A 22,676-nucleotide genomic window follows, 5' to 3' on the forward strand; every position below is an offset into this window, starting at 1 on the left:
AAAAACAAACAAAGTATTACTGCTGGCCTCTTAAATTCGTTATTATATTTACAAGCAACATAATATACATTTCTAATATTAACTCAAATATCTTTGTTTATTTTCTAGAATACTCCAGCAGCACCCGAAAATCTTTAATTGGAGGTCGTCAAGAATCGTCATCATACGATAATACCGGTGTTTCGTCATACTCGCGTCGTGAGAGCGGCTCGCGTTTAGAAAGTAGCCGATACGAAAGTGGTGGTGCCATTGAGGGATCCGCTGCTTCTAGATACGAATCTAGATACTCCTCGTCAACCTTCAAGGAAGGTGGTTCAAAACACAGTATTGAATCCAGCTACGACACTAAAGATTCAAATAAAAATGACTCAAAGTATGCCATTGAATCATCATTCGATAGTGAAAGTAAAATTGATAGCATTGCAGCGAAATATGGACTAAATAATAATATTGAAACAAAGGTAGAAGGTAGATCTTCAAAATTGAGTATTGATTATGAGTCAGAACTAGATTCTCCGAGCAAAATTGACACAATCGCATCGAAATACGGGCGCAACTCTGTTACGGATAATGTTAAATCAGAAACACGTTCTACTAGACTAAATATCGAAACTAGCCTTGATGGTAACAACTTTGAATCTGAATCACGTTCAGAATCCAAATATTCAAGCTCTAAAAATGGTGAATTACAATCCGAATCTAGCTACTCAAGATCTAAAAACAGAGATTCGGTCTATGAAAATGAATATTTAAGGCAAGCTTTAACTAATGGATCTGCCGAGACCGATTCAAAGAAGTCGATTTTGAAATCAGATTTCAACGATGGTAAACCAATGTTCACCAAAACTTTAGAAGGGCAGAATATCGAACGTAAGTATGAGAGGAAAGTTGGGAGAATCACAGTTAGTAGTTAGTCGGTCTAAATTAATAGCGCTTGTACATAATATGCTTGTAGAAACTAACTTTCATTACACATTGTGCTCACAACGCTTACATGTCCTTCATTATAAGATTTTGTACGGTGAACTTATTAGATTCGTTGACTGTGTCTGCTATTTTAATATAAGTCAATTTAATTGAAAATTAAATTACAAAATATATACGTTTCTACATCGTACAAAATCTCTTAACAAATATTTGAATCCACAGCCGGCGAGAATGCTTTATTCGAATGCAAGATCAAAGAATCCTCTGAAGATATTACCGTGACTTGGTTGAAAGATAACAAGCCGCTTACCGACCGTTTGATGGACCGCGTCAACATTGTGGACAGGAATGGGGCCCATAGACTTGAAGTTATGCATTGTAGAGAAGATGATAGTGGCTTGTACACGGCGATGGCTGAAAACGTGAAGGGCAATGCCCATTGCACAGCTCAGTTGATAGTACACGAGCGTGAGTCTACCCTTTCTTTTTAGTTTCCAAAATGGCAAAATATTTTTTAAAGTAATAGATGTAAAATGGAAAAGTTAAACAATTTTGTTTAGTTTTATGCTATATGCCTGAATCACTAATATTGGTTACAAAATTATGACTATTGGAAAATAATTTGCCTTTTACGTCAATGATAAAAATCGATATAATTCGTGCCATTAATGAAAAGGCGTCCCACTCTCTACTCCCATTTAGAATGCATGAAAACTCTAGAAGTGGGCCGCGTTTTCATGAAGGGCACAGACTAGACAATCCTAAGCTTAAATGAAATATCTAGGCGCATGAGACTGCAATATCATCAAATTACGACATCGTAAAATGCATAGCACGTTAGTTCTGGTATCTTTTTCTTTTTGTGACGGCAGGAAATTTAGACCATTGTTAAAACAATTACGTACGCCACTATTTAAATAAATCTCTTATTCATTTTAATAATTAAATTCTATATATATATATATATATATATATACATAGCTGATATTGAGCTAAAGTTTCTTGTTGTCACCTTTTATATCTCTTGATAATTTTCACATTTAAGCGACTTATCTGCTTCTTCCCGTTCGTTTCGATATTTATTTATAATTTCTTACTATCCATGCTCCATTTTATGGCGAATACCCTTATAGAATTCCATTATTATTATTCGGGGGGATTAAAATAAATTAAACATTCATCTTTATTTAAATTTAATTTTGTACATCATAAATAATTGTACATAATTATAGTGACTCCGGAGGAGAGAAAGCAGAGAAACGCTCTCAATGCTCCATACTTTTTGGTGGCATTAAAAGATACAGAGATACTGTTGAATACTTACTTACGATTCATGGTCAAGGTAAAAGGCGAACCGAATCCTAACGTCAAATTGTAAGTATTTGAAAAATATTTTACTAACAACAAATAAATAGATGTTTATAGATGAGCAATTGTAACTTAGGCCAATTAAATTGAACAGAAATTCTATTTATTCTAAGTTTTTTTTAATGTTTTAGACTGCTCTCTATATTAACATGCAATACTTCTGGATCGATTTTAATTATTTTGACAAACAAAATTACAAAGTGAAAATGGTTTAAATCAATTATTATATTTGGCATTTTGCTGCTGATTTCATGTTCCAAAAATGAACATCAAAATTTTGTAAGAAGAGTAAAATTGGAATTACAATTTTGCAATGATAAAATGTATTAGGCTTTTCAACTTTTGTGAAAAATGGCTTTATAGATTCTCATCATAACATTGAGACCAAAGTTACCCAGCATTACTATATCGTGTTCATTAAAGCTACCGCGATGGTACGGAGATCAAGACAGTCGAGGGTGAACGCGTGTCAATCGTTCGCAACCGTGCCGATAAGGGTTGCTATGAACTCGTCATCTCTGATGTCAACTCCGGAGACGCTGGCCGCTACTCGTGCAGAGCTGTCAATGAGTTTGGTGAAGTCGAATCTGAAGCAACTGTTACTGTTGTTGGTGAGTGGGCAATCAAATGTTCAATTAAGTTTATAAGAAGGCAAAAAAAATGTTTTCTCCAAAAATATTGCCAATATTACCAAATTGATTCCTTTGGCATTCTAATTTATGAGAGATACCTACTTATGTCAGAATTTTATTTTCAGTTTTATGTGTATATGCATCGTCTTGTCACCGTGTATTATTTCAATAAGTGAAGAAGATATGTATCTCATAATTTTAGAGTTTGTGTTTGTAAACCTTCACTTTGATATAGTGTTTGCTCATTGATATAGTGTTTGCTCTGCAAAAGAGAGCTGTTCGTGCAATATATCATATAGGTTATAGACAGTCTCTCAAAAAAAAATTTAAAGAAATAAATATTATGACTGTTCTTTGTCAGTACATTAAAAATGAAAATTTAATATACGTTCACAAAAATCGTCACCTTTTTGCTCTTAATAGTGATTTTCATTATTATAACACTAGGAATAAAGGATTGCTTGTAACTAATTCTGGTAGGCTTCATAAGATACATAATAGCTTTAAGGGTAAATGTATACACTTCTATAATAAAGTCCCAGTCACTGTTCAGGCATTATCTATAAATAAATTTAAATGTTTTATAAAAAAATTGCTCTGTCGTAAATCCTATTACTCCACTGCTGAATATCTAAATGATCGGACAGCCTGGGACTAGATTGTGATTATTTTATAGCGATAGAATAAACTGTACAATATTGTATATTTTTATTGAAAAGAGCGCAAAAAAAGAATGCTGGGAGAGTTTCTTGCGCCGTTTCTTCTCTTTCAGAGCGTCATTTGTTTCCGAAGCGGTAGTAGTATCTAGTAGTTATTAGAAATGACGTCAAAAAGAATTCTAAAGAAATCAATTTTGAGAAAATAAATGCCTTTTATGCCTTTATAAATTTTTATTTTATTATCTTTCAAAATCATAACTTAAGTTCGAACTTGCAAATTATCATGATTATTATTATTATTATTATTTAATGCCTGATTATTGTTGAATGTTGATCCGGTCAAATCTAGTTACAGATAGTATAAGCCGTAATGATAAACTTATGATATTATTTGTGTAACTCTATCTTGAATTGGTTACTTCTTGCGAGATTTTATAGGCCAAATAAATATTTTCTGGTTTAGCATTGGTTTTAAGTACGTTAATATTTATAATCAAAGGCTATAAAAATATTATAAAAACAATTCGATTATAACATATTATTAGTATATTTTTAAAGTAAACACTACATTTGCGAACACATTTAAGACAAAAACATTTGGACTCAATCCAATGTTTGTTTATGAGTTACTTGTTCACTATTAATAATCTGTTGCTTAACGCGTCTACTAAATTCAATGTTACGTTGTCTCTATATATTACCTACAAAAATAAAAGACTACTCTCAAAAACCATAATTTTGTAATTATTTAAAACATTTCAAGCTTATCCATTGAAATATTTATTGCTACCTAGGATTTTATTAATGCTATCAGGAATTGAATTAAATCTTTCATTTTGATAAGTTACAAGCCCTTAATAAGTTTAATAAGCTCTCTTAATTAATTGTTTACGCTATTTTCATTTTGGCAAAGACATCGTTCAAAGATCAGTTAGTCGCGGCCGTTGTGACCGTACGGTGGTACTATTTTCGTTGACCTGTTCAATGCAGACTTCATAGTGATCGCTTTTTATAATGCAAAGTATGTTACGTGCTATAATAGTGCTTATATGTTCAAAGATAGAGTTTAAAGTTGTTTGTTTGCCGCAGATGATAAGAATGTATTCGGCGAGCTACCGCCGGGTGGCGAAGGCCTGTTAGCGAAGGGAGAGAAGCCAGTTTTTGCGTGGAAACGCGATGGTCTCGAGTTTGATCCTGAAGAGAGGTTCAAGGTTCTGTTCGGAGACGATGAGGACTCTTTGGCGCTGGTCTTTCAGCACGTCAAACCCGAGGATGCCGGACTGTACACCTGTGTGGCAAAAACCAGCACAGGAAATATATCATGCTCGGCCGAACTTACTGTCCAAGGTAAAATATTCTACTACAGTAAAATTATAAATGTTGTCAAACCTCAAATTTAGAAGTGGTATTTGTTATATTATTATGGTAAAATATAATTTATACCATCATAATATAATAAATACAAATCCCCAAACATTAACCTCCTTATTCATAATGGTCCGCTAACTTAAAACAGCCACTAAGGAGTGTTTTTTCTCATTCTGACTTAGGTCAATAGAAGAAGACAGAGTGAGAATTAGCAATGCTTTAAGTTAGTAGACTATTATGAATAAGGGGTAAGAAAACTTTTTCTTGTTGTTAAATGTATTTTATCCAGTTCTACCACATAATGTATTAACCTTCCTTCTATCAGATGTAAAATGTTTTCTTGCATTGGATCTAAGCGATAATTTTTTCGTAAAACTATGTGTTCTCACCAATCTACCGACAAACTTATCAAACTTAAATACTAATGAATACGTAAACCGTTTTAAGAATTATTCAATTTAACACTTTGTAAAATTCATGCCCAGGGGCCGTTAATTACCTTCATCGCGAGCCCGAGAAACCAAAGCTTGAGATAGAGCATCGAGAGCCGGTAGTCTCCAGCGGAGGGTCCGCCATCATGGAGCTGGTCTGCAAGGGCTATCCTAAGCCCACTGTCGTCTTCAAACACAAGGGAGAGGTTGTGGAAGCTGATACCCGGCATAAGTAAGTATGGCGCGTATATATCTGAAGTAATTACAAAAAATAATGTTGTCGTCAATGTAGAAATACTGAAGAAATTTTGTTTTAGGGGAAATTTTGAAGTGAAAACTTCATAGGCGTGCTAGAAGCGTTATTTTGTTTATATTGAATGAGATTGAACTGTCACGCTCGCTACGTGACTCGTTCGGTTAAAATCGGCTCGAGTCGGGAGAGCGCGATCAATCAGTGCAACCAGAGTTGTCTGTACATTATAATATTACTAAATATTTTAAATTTGCAGCTATGCAATGAAATTTCTTCTATGATATTTCCATAATGATACGACATAGGATCTTAAATAAGCGGATAAACCTATCCGTTTTTTTCATTCCAAAAGTGATGATTATATTTTGTTTGTTTCGAAGGTTCCTCCACGAAGATGATGAGGGCATGTCCCTAGTGATCAAGAATGTGACGGTGGCGGATAGTGGCGTGTACGAGGTGACAGCCTCCAACGATCTGGGTGAAGACACTACAACCTTCAACCTGGTGGTCACCTCCCCACCCAAGATTACCAAGAAGGTTGAGAACCAGACATGCATGGTAAGCTTACAACAGCAATTAAACCATCTTTACACTATATTTTAACTCTTTTAAATATTACTTTAATTAAATTGTTAAATTAATTTGCACTCGTTAGGTCGGTACTTCACACAGCGTATTAATTGAGGTAGAAGGCGCCCCTACACCGGACGTGACCTTCTACAAGGACGGGGCTCTCATCACCAGCTCAGAGAGGATCGTCATCAGCAAGGAATCTGATAACGTGTACAAGATCACCATAAAGGATGCTCGCCTCACTGATACTGGATCATATTCCGTTGTTGCCAAGTAAGTCATAATGTTTTTAAACCCAAAATGGCTGTGTCGTAAATCCTACTACTCCACAACTAAGTGATCGGTAAGCCTGGGACTAGATTATGATTATTTAACAGTGACAGTACGATATCGTATATTTTATTATAAAGAGCGCAAAACAGAATGCTGGTCGAGTTTCTTTCGCCGCTGTCAGAGTGCCATTTGTTTCCGAAGCGGTGGTAGAGTTTGAAATCACGTCAAAAAGCCTTTATGCCTTTGAACATCAGAGGTCAAGATGTATGCGTTGCCGGCTCTCAAAGATATTCTGTTCCCTAAGGATTATCTGTTCGGGAATACTGTAGCTGCCTAATGATTCTACTAAGTGGCTGCACGAGGCAAGAAGTTTCTTGCAAAACGCAGCAGACTGTTACCATCGTCAGAAATAAAATAAATCGTCTGTTTTTCTTTTGTGTCTGTAGTGCGCGTATTTCTTCACAACTGTGTAACAATTTTAATCTTTTATAACTAGGTTAACTTAACTATACTTAACTTCAGATGTGTATCTGAAGGGTGACCTATTAATAATCTGTTATGTAAGAATAATGGTGGAAAAAGTGGAGATGAAATTACATATAACTCGCATGCCACGTACCAATGTGTATTAGGTTTGCAAATTCATATTTATCAACGTTAATATGATTTTTTATAATGATGGCAACGCTCTTGTGACTGCTCCGGTGTTACAAGAAATTATATAATACCAGCTGTTCTGTTAACAGAAAAAAATGATGTAAGTATTCGTGAATAATGCAGTCTAAAGCCATCGGTAATGTGTAATCAAAATAATTTGTTATGAATGAAACAACAACGCATTTCTGAATGATTTTATTATATGTTTTTATATTTATTATATTTTTTACATTACCGCTTTATAATTGCCAATTGAAAGTACATATTTAAATGGATATCATATGTTATCCTCAAGAGATAGACATATGCCATTCTGGATTTTTCTGTAGACCTATATAAGATACACAATTCCATTATACATTATTTTTTTATATCTCAAAGGGTTTAGACAGCGTTTTCGTTGAAAGCTCCCAGACGGTATATTTTTTTTGTGGCACCTCCAACAAATATCGTTCTAATTAAGCCAATGTATACAAAAACTTAACAAATTATGTACTAAATCCTTGCTCGAGAACCACTTTATCCATTGGAGAAAACAGCAAGAAAATCGGTGCAGTAGTTTTTGAGTTTATCGCGAACAGACAGACACGGCGGAGGACTTTTTTTTTATATAATATGTTGTGATACCGTATGTTGATAACGTAGAATTAGGTGACCCGTGTATCTTGTTTTTTTTTTTTTAATTTTACTTACCTACCTGATACTTTTGTAAAATGTTATTTTTTCTGTATTATATTAGGTAATTTTGTCCAACAATAAATCACAATATACCATTATCTAATTACAGATAATATATCAATGTTATGACGTAATCTATTATGTCTACAGAATTAATTTTACTTCATTGCTCTGTGGTGCAGGAACGAGGTGAACCAGTGCAGCGACTTCTGGCAATGGCAGGTGACGTCACCCCCCAAGGTGATCAAGAAGCTGAGCAGCAACATCGTCTGCGATGAGAAGGAGACCGTCACCCTTGAGGTGCACACCGAGGCGGAACCGGCTCCCACCGTGGTCTGGTGAGAAGTCACATAATATCAAACATCTTACCTCAAGAACATTTTACAGTATATTATACGTAGCTCCATAATGTTAGGAATAATTCATATAATTAAAATAAAAAAAGACATTTAAGTTGTAAAGCATATAAATAAATTATATACAACAAAAATATAATTAATTCACACAAACTAGAAAAAAATAGAAAACTCACAATTATACAGAAACTGAAGAACTTTTAACACAATCATATTAATTTAACAGTAACACAAACATTTCATTATAGACATACTTATACAAGATTCATTCATTTGATCACAAATACACATTGACTCACACACACTTTATAATACCTCTCACACCTTACTTATCACTCACAACACACCCAATGCACACACCTTACACACCTTATTTCTTAGTATACATACTTTTTAGATATACTTCTTAGTAGTTAGAGTTTGATTGTCTGTAAATAATGTTATATTAATAAGCTATGGAAGAGCGGAGTCTTCTAACACAGGCGCTATAGTGCTTAAAAGGAGGCTCCGATCATGAGTATTGATATATGTAAATACTTGCTAAATGTATGCACTATAAGACTAATCATACAGTGCTTAGAATTATTGCAATATATGTATTTTCACGCAGGTATAAAAACAAAATGGAGATCAAGGAGTCTTCGTTAGTGAAGATATCATCATCAAACCAAGTGCATAAGATGGTGATCACCTCTGCAGCCAGGAGTGATGCCGGGGAGTATTCGTGCGAGGTGAAGCATTAGTTATTCATCAGTAAAAATCTCATTTAAGCTTGAGAATTTTCGGACAAACATAAACTAGACAAATTATTTTATAGGCTTGTAGGTATCGTTCAACAAGTAGCCTCCCTAGTCTTCGTCCACGTGGTATTCTGAATATTGAATCAGATTTTGTTTACGAAAACGTGAAACACTTATTTTCACGTAGAACCTTCAATCATATTCTAAAATAAAAATATATAACTATCAGACAGACTGGTAAAAGTATTTATCTACACCCATGCTTTAAATCCTCTATAAAAGATTCTGAAACAGTTAGCTTATTGCCAACATTAAAACGCCCAATGTTCTAATAACCATTACATCACCCAAAAGAGTGTTGTAATGTTGTACTAAATTTCATAACAACACTCCTATGTTTTTTTATGCCTTCATGCGCAAAGAGTTTCAACATACAGCCACATTCTTATTGCTCGATGCGTGGTATCTGTATGAATTTCAAAAAAAGAACAGTTTCGTTTACGCGCGCTCCACTCTCCCAGAACGTCGCGCGCCGTAAAAAAAAAGTAGGTTATTCGAATCCCCGCCATTTTTCTTCGATTTTTTTATTGTTTTGTTTACAAAAAATGAGCGATTCATTTTAAACGCTGCAAAAGAACATTATATTCGAGTGAATTTTAATTATTGCACTATACAAAATGTAAATTACTACTAAAATAAATAATTGTTTCATTAATACTTATTTTATTTGTATATAATCAGTAACGAATGATATTAGGTTACTACTAGGACTGGTGTTTTAATGTTAGCAGTAAGCTAACTGTTCCAGAATCTTTTAGAGGATTCATTTTCTGGGTGTAGATAAAGTCTTGTATGCAACTTTTGATAATTAGGTATTAAAACACTCATGTGATACTATTATCACAATCGGCTTCGCCTCGTGAGATAAATCCACATTCGTGTTTTAATACCCCTTACACATTGCATAAATAACTATTAAAGTTGGTTTTCCGGTCATATACCATGTTATTTTGACATGAAGCATTCCACCTGATGCGGACAGGTAAAAAATGTCGATGTTTCCGATATAGAAATTAAAAAACAGTTATTTTTGCAAAAAAAATCGTTATTTTATTTTTCAACTTTATTTTTTTTTCTCAAAACAGGTATTAGTGTACAGATAATCGTTGCTAAGTTTCATAATAGGTCTATATATAGTACAGCAAAAATCTCAGTCGGGTACATAATATATAATATGTATTATATAATCGAGTATAACTAAAATCGCAAACATCAACATATTTTACCTGTCGACTTCACGTGGAATGCCTCAATCTACAAACAGACTTTTTGTTTATATAAGTACTCGTACCTACAGATTACTGAGTGGCTGAATTTATTAATAAATCCATAGATCCGTAACGTCCATGGCTCTTCCGACGATGCGTGCACTGTGAACGTGCGAAGCGCGCCACAGCTGACCCGCAAGCTGAGTGACCTCACTGCGAGCGAAGGCGACCAGCGCGTTGAGTTCACCGTCAATGTGGACGCCTTCCCTGAGCCCGACGTCAAGTGGTCAGTACATCTTGTGTTATACAGATAAAACTTACTGAACGCAATAGATCGCCGGATCAATTGCGTTCAGTAAGTAAACTACGGTAGCCCACTACGCTCCAGTAGGAGGCTCCTTTGCACAGGATGCCGGCTAGATTATGGGTACCACAATGGCACCTATTTCTACCGTGAAGCAGTAATGTGTAGACATTACTGTCGGTCTGAAAGGCGGTGTAGCTAGTGAAATTACTGGGCAAAAGAGACTTAACATCTTATGTCTCAAGGTGACGAGCGCAATTGTTGTCCCGCTCTTTTAATTTTTGGGTTTTTGAATAATCCTGAGCGGCACTACATTGTAATGGGCAGGGCGTATCAATTTCCATCAGCTCAGAGTCATGCTCGTCTCATCGTCGTCGCACCTGACCAGCATAGGAGAGGATCTTAGTATCAAGAGAACTCGAAGCTCTGCGTGACCGGCCTAGATACGAATAATAGAAAGACACCGTAAAGTCAGTTCTGCGCCAGCTTCGAGTAGCTATTTTGTACGCACCGACGAAGGTGTCGTCGTCGTAAGTAGGTACGAACATACTGAACCCATAGATCCTTCATTTATTGTTCACTGTCCAGATAAAAGTGAATACATACTTGTAATTCTCATAGAAAAGTTGTAACTTTATAGGGGCAAGCGCAAGAAAAAAAGGATGCTATGAAAATCCCCCACCCCAAACGGGATGAAATGGGGATTGGAAGGATGTATGAAAGTCTTATGTTTTAGAGGTTAGAGACGTGAAATCGACATTTAGGTTATTAACTTTAAATAATAAAAATCTGTCATTTTGGGAAAGCCCTTTTAAGGGTGGTATAATGGGGGGGTTAGGTTTGTATAGAAAAGTTGTAACTGTAGTTATTTCAACTTGAAATTTGTAATGTAGGGTCCCATGCTTCCACCTGACACTATTGAATATGGGGACTAGAGCCCCACCGCTCACACCGAAAGTTCTCATCGCACCGGTGACGAGCTTGCAGTCCTATAATGAACGCAAATTTTCCTGAACAGGTATCTAGGAGATGTAGAAATAACTGAAAAGAAGTCAGTATTCAGTCGCGTGGACACAGGTGACAGTCACAAGCTGGTACTGAGTGAGGTGACGGCGGAAATGTCCGGCACCTATACCTGCAGGGTCACGAACGAGCTCGGAGAAGACTCCTGCCAAGCGAGCTTCACCGTTAACAGTGAGTACAATAGAACTATATTCGCAACCAATACGACGCAATAAAAATATGCGCTGTAGGTATTGCAGTTGCACGCTTTGTTACAAGTGTTGTTCATTATGGGATTATCTATATGATGATGAGAATAATTTATCTTTTTATTATCTTGATGTAGATTATATTTGGATATATATATATATATATATATATATATATATATATATATATATATATATATATAATACCTATGACAAAACGGCCTGAGTCGCTCATGAATGTCTCATGGGCCTGTAACTACACCGACATGGGGGTGTCGGCCTATAAGTACACCTCATTGCAAAATATTGTTTATTTCCACAGTATCACAATGAAGTAATGCTGTGGCAATGTCCTCACCAATTTATGAGTTACGGAAGAACTCAAATAATTTAAATAAACAGTTTTCAATTAAGTTTGCTTAGATTTATAAGCGGTACAACAAGTAATCTCCTATTATTTCTCCTATTATATTTTAAGAGTCAACCCCTAATATTTTAACAGTCTTGACTCTGGTAAAACTCTTTTAGGATAGCTGATAAAATGGTTTAAATACTTTTTTCGTCACGATATAATTACAGGAAAGCCACGTATCACAAAAAGCCTGGTAGACATGACAGTTGATGAGGGACAGACTCTGAAGCTGGAGGTAGAAGTGGAAGGATGCCCAGAACCCAAGGTCAAGTGGTACAAAGATGGCAGAGAACTTACTACCGATGCTAGAATCAAAATTGAAAGAGACACTAAGAGGTATGATGGTTTTATATGTAACTTTGTTTTTTCTTGATTATTGTTAGAGCCCACGATACGCAAGTTTTGGTTACTTAATTATAATTATTTTATTTTACGTAATATGTCTAGTCTGGTGGACCCTGGTATCAGCTAGAAGCATGTGCACATGCAACGCATTTCTGCTTCAACTATCGGGAATTCAGTACCCTATGGACGGCTTTATCGCTTGGAGTTGTGTAGACAGGGCCGGATTTAAACTTAATACCGCCCTGGGCACCGGAAAAAAATCCGCCCCAATACTGGATTTTTACCATATCTTATAGTTAGTTTATAATATTGTTAATTTTCGAAACTAAAATAACTAATTTATTGCAGAATCTTTATTATATCTTATATATTCTAAAAACATGAATAAATATTTGTCTCCAAGGAAATAAATTGATTAAATCGTGTTTTTATAATTTATAAATAATGGATAAATTGAATTTCTTGAATTATCAATAAACCAAAAATTATTTTTAGATTGCTCTTTATAATTAATTAATTATATTGAGCAATCTTGATAAGACTAAAAAAAATTTTTCCTTTCAAAATTTTGCCGCCCTGGGCACTTGCCCCAACTGCCCCTAGTGTAAATCCAACACTGTGTGTAGAGATGTAGTAATTTCACTCTGCGTCTGAGTCCCTCGTAATAATAGATAATGAATATATATTAAACCTCATAACGTACACAAACTTAACGAAAACTGAGTAATAACTTTGGTGAAATATATTACTGACATTTATTTTGTTTCCATTTAGATTAGAAAACTACCACTTGACCGTGACTTTGATAAAGGAAGAAGATGGTGGAGAATACGAAGTACGTGCTGAAAATGAAATGGGAAGCGTATCCTCTAAGAGTACAGTTACTGTACACAGTAAGTATTATATCATTTTTGTAAAAGAGACAAGTGAAGGAAGCAATTTTTTTCTCATATTAAACTATACAATATAGACTTTAGAACATTTTAGGAAAGCAACAGATTCCATATTCTCAATTTCACCTCGTTTAGGTAAAGTACAAACATCAGGTGGACGAGAAACACAAAAGTATTTGTAGAAGTAGCAATAACGTAGTTTGACACGTAGTTGACTACTGCAGTGCACGATTATTTGTAGATTTTGTGATGTCCTTTGTTAAAGTTATAGTAGATAATAATTGATTCATTAAAGCATTCAATGAATTGCAATGCTCGTGTGAACTTACATTTTACTGAATTTCATCCTTTCTGCATTTTGCCCTTTCCTGACATTCGTCAATTTAAACCAATTAAAACTATGTTACTATCACCATTTTTCACTATGTTAATAGCCAAAGAAGTTCATTCGAGATTCCAAAAAGAAAACATCGTTGAAAAAGAGCTTGAAGATAGCAAACAACAAAATTTTGTAGCAGAAGATGATTTGGATATTGGTAAAAAGAAAATTGCATCTAAAAGTAAAAGTGAAGCACAATCAGTTGAAGAAAAGTTTTGGTTTGAGGATGACGATAGTGCAAAACCAAAATCTGTGACTTTTGAAGAAATCACTGAACCTGTTGAAAATACGGGAAGGAAATCATTAACAGAACCAAATGTAATAGAAGAACGGAATTTTGATGATGATTATAATGGAGCAAAATCTAAATCAGTTATTGTTGATGAAGTTGAAGAACCCATTACTAGACAATCTAAGAATTTATATACTGATGTCGAAATTTTAGAAGAAAAATCACTATTAGATGAGGACAGTTGTGCAAAACCCAAACAACAATGTTTTGATGAGAGTGAACAGCCAATTAATCAAAAAGCTAAAAGATCTGTTACAGAACCAGAACTAGCCGACTTTACTCAAAATAAAGAGAAAGAAACCTCTCAACATACGATAATTGACGAAGTAGAGGAACCAATAACTAGAAAACCATCTTTGGATATAGAAATATCTGAGGAACGTTTAAATGATTCTGATGAGGTGCAACCACAAAAGCCTTTAAGTAATGAAGTCAATCAATCATTCGTTGGCCAAGCGAAAAGTGCTCGTATAGAAGAAGCTGACGAAAAGTCATTCTGGGATGATTTGGGCGAAGAGGATGAAATTAAAACTACTAAAATAGAAATGAAAAATTCGCCTTTGTTAGCCCAAAAATCTGTAACAGAACCCGAAAAAATTGATTCTGGCTCCTTTTGGGATGATAATCCTGATGAAACTAAGAAGAGAGTAAATATAGAAGAAATTAAAACAGAAAGTCAAAAAGGTGAAAAATCCCTGACAAAACCGGAAATTGCAGATGAAGTTCCAATAACTGAATCTTCGTTCACTAAGCGTAAATCAATCAAAAAACAAACACTGGTAGAAGAACCGTTGTGTGCTGAATCTGAAGGTATAAACGTGCTTCACGCTTTTCACAAAAAACAAGCAAACAGCTTTCAAATTTTGAAACGCACAAATTAGCGCCGCATGCTTTTAATTTGTGTATTTTCTTAACAATCCAATAGTGTGTTTGTTGTTTAGGCCGAGTTTTCGAAACAATAACCACATTCAAGTCAGGTGGTGATGGAAGTATAATCATGTCTAAAGTCAGCAGTTCGCGCTCGCACGACGCTATTATAACAGGTCAGTATAAGTCCACCTGCTTTTTCCCCGACACATAATATACCATCTCATGTCATTAGATTATAACAATACCTATAATATAGTTATGAATAAAAATTTAAACTCATTGCTGCATCGCATGAATTATTATTAACTTCAAATAATTATAAATCGTTTCTGATAGATATAATTCATCTTTTAACTAATAGGTCCAGCCGAAACGCGCGTATTACATAAAATGACTTCTACATCTGTACATTACGAAGACGATGAATCAGGTAATGATAAGAAAATAATACCACCAAACAAACCTCACACAACATCCCTTGAAGTAGAAGAAATGGAGAGTCACAGCTATTATCTATCTGAACTCGGCTATTATACTATACCAGATCATATTAGAAGAGGTACTTATGGTATAATAGAGGAACCACAAACTGACTCCGATGCAGAATCCAATCCATGGGCAGGCAAGCAACACAGAAATCGAACTATTTCTATTCGATCTGTCTCAGAAGACGACTTTAGCTGGCATAATGAACCTCTCTCACGAGAGATATCTATTGAAGATCTTTCCAAATCTATTTTCGAAATAGATGAAACGAAAAAAGTCTTTAGTAAAGATTCATATGTCCGTCAGACTTCTTTCAAAGAAGATTACTTCACAAATCATGATGAAGAAGAATCGATAATAATGAAAGAGAGATCTGAAAAGGTATTTGAAAACGATGTCACAGAAAAAATCATTAACATTTCAAAAGAATTTATTGAAGGTGAATTTAAAGAAGTTGAGGACAGAATAAATAAAATAAAAAGTAGGCTAATGGAAGAACTGGTCTGTGAAGCACCTATGAAACCGGAAAACATAACAAAAGATACAACTGAGGCAACAGTCGAGAAAAAAAGAAAAACTATTAACACACTTTTTTGCGTGGAGGAGGAAGACGATGGGGGTATTGAAGAATTACTAAATCGAAGTCGAAGACAGAGAGGCATATTAGATGAAATAATAACATTGGAGGATGAAAAAGGTAATAATCAAGTCCGTTATTATTGAACAAGAAACGATGTATTGATGCGCGCGGCTGAACACAAATCTTAAAACATAATGCTATTTTTCTGATAACATTCTATGTTGCTTCAAATATCTTTTTCAAAAAACAAATATAAAGTCTGCTTTTATATTAATTAATTTATCAGTTTTTACATTATTATCACAGCATTTCTGCAAAATTCTACTAATGTTTAAACATATGTTTGTTTTAGCGCGCATGCGTAATAACATTTCCTTCTGGCATACTAATAATTGGGCCCCAGGGCGTCGACGGTGTTAGTCAGTCAACACAAAACACATCATCATCAAGGTAATATTTATTATATTTAAACGAAGGCATGGCATGAATGCTTAGCGTGTCTATTGTGCTAGTCAGTATATGTTCCTCGCAAATCAGGTATGTAATAAAACAGCAACACACCAATCACACACTCTTCACAAATACAGTATTAATTGTCAGCACATCTTGGTAAGTATTGTTTCAAAATCAGCAATAACGGCTGTATGTAAATATGCGCCTATATTGAAATGTGTAAATATTTTACTGCATTTTTATTTCAGCTGCGTTAGGTTGCTTTTTAATTCGAAAAATGTGCTAAACTCAGCAAAAGCGTCTAGCGTTTTATAAATTTAAGCTTTTAATCCAGTAATTGTTCATATTAAAACAAATATTCCATGCTAATTCAATTATTAACTTGTAGCATCACCCACATTAAAAGAAAGCAGTATGAAGGACGGCAGTACGTATGAATCCTTACCGCTCGTGTACCAAGTAGAAGCTAGTGGAACACCCAAACCTACAGTAAAGTGGCTCCACGACGGACAAGAAGTGAAGCCCGATGGAAGAGTCCACATCACAACCGATGGAGACTTATTCAAGCTGGAGATCGACTCCGTAGATATGAAAGATGCTGGCAAGTGGCAGTGTGAGATCAGCAACAAGCTGGGCACACAAACGCTGCAAGCCGATCTCTCTGTTTCACGTGAGTATATAATCTTGTTTTACTTTTTATATTATTTAGTTATTAAAGCAATCCAAACAGATTACCATACTTTCATACCTAATGTTTTAATTAAATTACATTTAAATCTTATTGCAATCCTACAGCTTGAATAAGATTTTAAAAATCTACACCCATGCTTTAAATCCTCTATTAAAGATTCTGAAACAGTTAGCTTATTGCCAAGATTAAAACACCCAATGTTCTAATAACCATTACATCATCCAAAAGAGTGTTGTAATGTTGTACTGAATTTCATAACAACACTCCTGTTTTTTTTATCCCTTCATGGGCTAAGGGTTTCAACAGAAAGCCACATTCTTATTGCTCGAAGCGTGGTATCTGTATGAATTTCAAAAAAAGAACATTTTCGTCCACACTAACAGAACGTCGCGCGCTGTAAAAAAAAAAAGTAGGTTATTCGAATCCCCGCTATTTATCTTCGATATTTTATTGTTTTGTTTACAAAAAACGAGCGATTCATTTTAAACGCTGCAAAAGAACATTATATTCGAGTGAATTTTACTTGGTTTATTTGTATATAATCAGTAATGACTGATATTAGGTTACTACTAGGACTGGTGTTTTAATGTTAGCAGTAAGCTAACTGTTCCAGAATCTTTTAGAGGATTCATATTCTGGGTGTAGATAAAGTCTTGTATGCAACTGTTGATAATTAGGTAAAACACTCACGTGATACTATTATCACACTCTGCTTCACCTCGTGTGATAAATCCACATTCGTGTTTTAATACCCCTTATTACACAACAGTTGCATAAAATACTATTACACACCGCTGGTTGACGAAAGCTCCCATAACATTTCATTAAATATAATACCGTCACTTTCTTTTTTATTTTGACAGTTAAAGATAACATGTGATACAATGAAACATTAACTTCAAGGCTTTCTGCAACTAGCGGTTAGTTTATTAAAAACTAACGAAAATCTCGAATCAAAAACATCTAGATGTCTAATTTGGCTGTTTCATTATATGAAAGATTGGGTTCTAATACGAGGTATTATTTGAACAAATGTCTAGAGTAAAGGGTTTTGATCTTCGGCCCATTTGTCCAATATTTATGTTAATCTGAGATAACAAATCTGGGGAGTCTAAGTTGGAATGTAGTATGTAGTGGAAAAATCATGTTGTTGTCTTTAATTGCTGCTCATTAACAAAAAAACTGTAAAGTGAAATAAACATAAATAATTTATAAGATTGGTATAACCCTCAAACTATTTTAGTAAGTGGAACAATAATTATCAGCTTCAAATTGATCTTGTTCTAGGTTTATCTTAAACTTATGAGAACCTTAGCTGAAAATATTCTACGATTCTATCGTATTAGACGTTTTTTGGTACTTAACCGTTACAAATATTTCTAATGTAGCCGTGGCAGAACTCCGCAAGCCAATTTTCAAGCAGCCGCTGGAAGCCCAGCGAGTGCTCCAACGTGAGCCGGTGACCATGAAGGCAGTATGTACAGCCGACCCTCTCCCACACGTGGCTTGGATGCTCAACGGGAACGAGATAACACCAGACGCCACAATCACCACGGATGCTCAATCTATAGAGCTGGAGCATGGACTGAAGGAATGTGTCTTTACGCTGCACATACCAACGGGTGAGTTTCTAAATGTATCTAAGACAACGTTATATTTTAAGTAAGATTTAAAGAAAAATCATTTTAAAGGTGCGATTGGAAAATCAACGAGACTTTCAGGTTATTGAAGTATGCAACAACTAGCCGGAATTCGTACACACATGAATGAGCACGTACTGCTTTTAAAAATAGTTGTTCCTTAAAACTTTTATAACTTTATATTTAATGAAGATATCGCAATCATTTTTCAATAATTTGATAAGGGCCAAGTGTCTAAGAAATAAAACTTAAAAGACTTAATTGTAATCTATCCAATTGAAAACCTGTATGATTTTATATATTATATAGATTCAGTTATTTAAATAAAACACGCATTGAGAACTTTTAATATGAATTTTATTTAAAAAAGATATATCTCATTTACTATTATTATTTATGCTTACTACTCGGCTAAGTCGAGTAATTGAGTCATTTGTGGTGCGATGTATATGCAATTACAACAGGATCCCAGAAAATATTCAAAACAAAAGTATTACGTTATTCAAAAGAATTGTTAAGAGGCGTTTGTGTGGTAAAGGTTACTATAACATAAATTACTTTCTTAATGATGCCACAGATTGGGAATGGAGCGACCTAGCCGAGTAGTAGGCATTATAAGCTTATGTCTGTTCCTGGTGTTAACATTATGGTTATGACAGTTTCTCGCAAATTCACTTATGTGCCCATGAACATACATTACGTTATCAAGAATATATTGAGAAGCAACAGTCAAGATGTTAATTTCTTTGAATTTTGCTCTCAATGATTCCTTAGGACCTAGGTTATAAATAGCGCGAATAGCCCTCTTCTGCAGCACAAATATTGTATTAATATCGGCAGCGCTGCCCCATAGCAACACACATACACACAGCATCGCCTTATTGCAAGTTAACCCGGGTTTTCCCCCATTCTATGAAGGCTGACCGACCTCCGAGCACGACCTTTTATGGACATTGTTGTCGTGCCATAGTAGATCCATTTATCGTTGATATGTTAAAAAAACCGATTCGCTATCGTCTTAATACAGAATCACAAATCACTACGTACACGATTCATAAGGTTTCTTTTAGTAATTTCTTTGTTAACGCGAATGTTACACATTTAAATAAAACACTTTTTAAATAATAAAAACGCGTGTAATTGTAACTTTGTTTTTACATTTTTAGAAGGGACTCAGTCCCCCTGAAAACGCCATCTGAAAAGGTTTTGAAACGTCGGGGTAACTTCAATAATAATAAAAATTTAACTTTTACGCAAAAATGTAATGTAAGAACAATGTTACAATCACACGCGTTTTAATCCTTTAAAAAGTGTTTTTATTTAAATAGGTTTATTTTATTGAGCTCCCGTGGCACCCATATTTCGAGCTTTATTGTGTTAGTAATTCCCAGTTTTTCAAAATTGATCCGTTACAGTGTATCTTTTTTAATATCATCAAACCATCCAGATACAAATCTTACAGCCAAAGTACTATTGTATTTAGCAACTTGTATACTTCTACTTGTACATACTACTACACTATAAATAATATTTAATAGGTTTTTCTGTTCATCTCATTTCTTGGCAATTGCAGAGTCGTCCACAATTTTATGTACCTGATACCAGGAATCATGTGGCACTGCATTATACTGTGCAAGGCGTATAACTTACCACTGGTTGAAAGTCTTACTCGTCTTCTCAATTCTTTCTTAAAAAAAATTAAATTTCTAGGTCGTCACGTAGACACTGGCGAGTACACAATACAAGCGAAGAATAAATATGGCGTCGGAGAATGCTCTGCCCGGCTCGACATCCTGCTGCGACCCGAGATCGAAGGTCTCAAGGATGTCACCGCTGTGCCCTACGAGGAAACCACCTTCGTTGCCAATATCAGGGCCAATCCCGTTGCTGAAGTCAAATGGTTTGTAAATCTTTGACAAATATCATACATTATGGACTCATCACACGTTCTTTATGTTTGGAACTGCTTTTCAGGAATAAATGAAGAAATCAATTAGAAATTGATTTAGTCGCTATCAGTTCTGCAATTGTTATTGCTATCACAGTTTTTATTGTATCTGCTATAAAAAAAATGAATGAAATTTACTCGATGTAGAAATTATTTATTACTCCTCTTTATTGTCATAACACGTCTCTGAGAAGTTCATATTGATAATGAGTAGGAAAAAAACAAAACAAGAAAATATATCATACAAGTAGAATATAAAGTATCCAGGACTATGTTAATAAAAACATGGAGTTGTATTTCAGGAGTAAGGATGGTTATGTAATCCAACCCAGTTCCAACATTGAGATCAAAGAGGACCTCTCGTCGGAAACCTACAGTCTGAACATCAAGAATATAGGCATAGCAGATGCTGGAGTCTACTGCGTCACAGCCAAGAATGAGATCGGGGAAACTGCGCTCCAGGCTAAACTTACTGTACATAGTAAGTGTTTGAACGATACTAAAGTATACATTCAAGCAAATTGCCATCTTACATTGAACATAGTTAAAAATTGTAAAAAAAATATGGAGTCGCTAAAATCTTTTACCAATTTGCATCTCTTCGTTTCGCCTACAAACTACGAATACCAACCATTGATAATATTTATATATTTGACATTGTATTATTACAACATCAATAGTAGAGTATAAAGGGTGTAGGTACTAAAATAATTGTGTTAAGATAAAGAGTTATTTATAAATGAAATTTTAATACATCACCTCGACCCATTTGACCGCTTGTATGTCAGAACTGCTCAAAATGTCAGATATCCATCACTCTGTTAACGTCATTTGCCGTTGTGTGAAGACGTTGCTGGTTTTTCTACCGCATCTATCGCGAGAGACGAAGACTTTTTTGATTTCATTAACTCACCCCACATACCACTATCAGACTTTTAGCTATGATCTGACTTTGTTTCTTTATCAACATACATCTACAATGCTTTTTCTCTTTGAGTTCGATAAATTAGGTTCAAAATTTGCAGTGATGTATACGAGTACGTAGGTATTTGTCTTACAAAATATTTTGTGTACGTCCACCTTTATTGGAAGAGAGAGTTTTAAAAGTAAGTAAATTCAAATATGTGAATTTCAAATAATAATTTGTAGCGGACGAACCAATGTTCACGAGACCGCTGCAAAAGCAAACGGTGAAGGACTACGAGGACTGCACCCTGCGCGTGCGCTGTGACGGCGTACCCAAGCCTCAGGTGAAGTGGTTCCGCGACGGAGTGGAACTGACGAACGACGAGCGACACACCATCACCACAGAGGTGGGCGGCCAGGTCGACAGCGAGCTGGACATCAAACATTTCAACCAGAGCGATGCCGGCAAGGTGAGTTATTCTTCACCCACGAGGAAAACATAAACTAATCATTAAAATTTAAAGAAATATATAGATGGCGACACATTGTGCGTGTCGATTAGTAGACTAACTATAATAATATTTTAAGAACGCGGTGCCTTTTAATATTAGGTACAGCACAGCTGCACAGAAAAGTATTAACAACCAATAGTGATCTATATCTCCCATATTTTAGCTTACAATTTTATGCTTTTGCTAATATTTTTCAAGCCTTGTGCTTAATAACGTAGATAATTATCAAGACGGGTTCTCATGATATATATTTTAATAATTTGATGCCGATATTTCGATCCATGAAAATGCATGAATCGTGGTCGCGGTGGAACTGCGGAGGCGGCGAGAAACTCTTCATATTAAAGTGCCGCGATGATAATTGTTTAAAAACATAATAAGACTTTAGTGCATAAAGTGTAATTTATGTATGTTTAAATTATGTATGAAAATAAATTGTTCATGTCAATGTTCCAAATTGAACAAAGGGAAGTAGGTACTGAAGTGCGTTTGACAGCGCTTCAAAATATTTTAACGCAGTCTCATATAACTTGTTTTATATTGTAAAGGGTTAGAAATGGCAAAGTTTCCA

General features: G+C 34.9%; 1 protein-coding gene across 12 annotated transcripts in view; it reads left to right on the top strand.

Annotated features, from left to right (window-relative positions):
* LOC126976252 (obscurin) overlaps positions 1-22,676 on the top strand; it is a 195,640-nt gene that overhangs the window by 135,975 nt on the left and 36,989 nt on the right. For 7 of the 12 annotated variants that reach the window (XR_007731873.1, XM_050824484.1, XM_050824486.1 and 4 more), the window contains 22 exons: positions 109-870; positions 1,150-1,395; positions 2,160-2,301; positions 2,719-2,906; positions 4,676-4,933; positions 5,440-5,617; positions 6,019-6,196; positions 6,294-6,484; positions 8,002-8,157; positions 8,786-8,906; positions 10,309-10,469; positions 11,506-11,681; positions 12,278-12,446; positions 13,230-13,348; positions 13,783-14,829; positions 14,961-15,062; positions 15,251-16,072; positions 16,797-17,078; positions 18,488-18,721; positions 20,450-20,639; positions 20,990-21,168; positions 21,837-22,063. Coding sequence is in view for 11 of the 12 variants with exons in the window: in XM_050824484.1 (XP_050680441.1) it covers positions 109-870; positions 1,150-1,395; positions 2,160-2,301; positions 2,719-2,906; positions 4,676-4,933; positions 5,440-5,617; positions 6,019-6,196; positions 6,294-6,484; positions 8,002-8,157; positions 8,786-8,906; positions 10,309-10,469; positions 11,506-11,681; positions 12,278-12,446; positions 13,230-13,348; positions 13,783-14,829; positions 14,961-15,062; positions 15,251-16,072; positions 16,797-17,078; positions 18,488-18,721; positions 20,450-20,639; positions 20,990-21,168; positions 21,837-22,063 (6,128 nt within the window). In the remaining variant the exon portion in view is untranslated. Of the gene's footprint in view, positions 1-108; positions 871-1,149; positions 1,396-2,159; positions 2,302-2,718; positions 2,907-4,675; positions 4,934-5,439; positions 5,618-6,018; positions 6,197-6,293; positions 6,485-8,001; positions 8,158-8,785; positions 8,907-10,308; positions 10,470-11,505; positions 11,682-12,277; positions 12,447-13,229; positions 13,349-13,782; positions 14,830-14,960; positions 15,063-15,250; positions 16,073-16,307; positions 16,406-16,796; positions 17,079-18,487; positions 18,722-20,449; positions 20,640-20,989; positions 21,169-21,836; positions 22,064-22,676 lie in introns of those variants that run through there. The other 5 variants (XM_050824481.1, XM_050824479.1, XM_050824480.1 and 2 more) reach the window with 5 other exon arrangements.

The sequence above is a fragment of the Leptidea sinapis genome, chromosome 40 (assembly GCF_905404315.1).
Source record: "Leptidea sinapis chromosome 40, ilLepSina1.1, whole genome shotgun sequence".
NCBI classification, from domain to species: Eukaryota; Metazoa; Arthropoda; class Insecta; order Lepidoptera; family Pieridae; genus Leptidea; species Leptidea sinapis.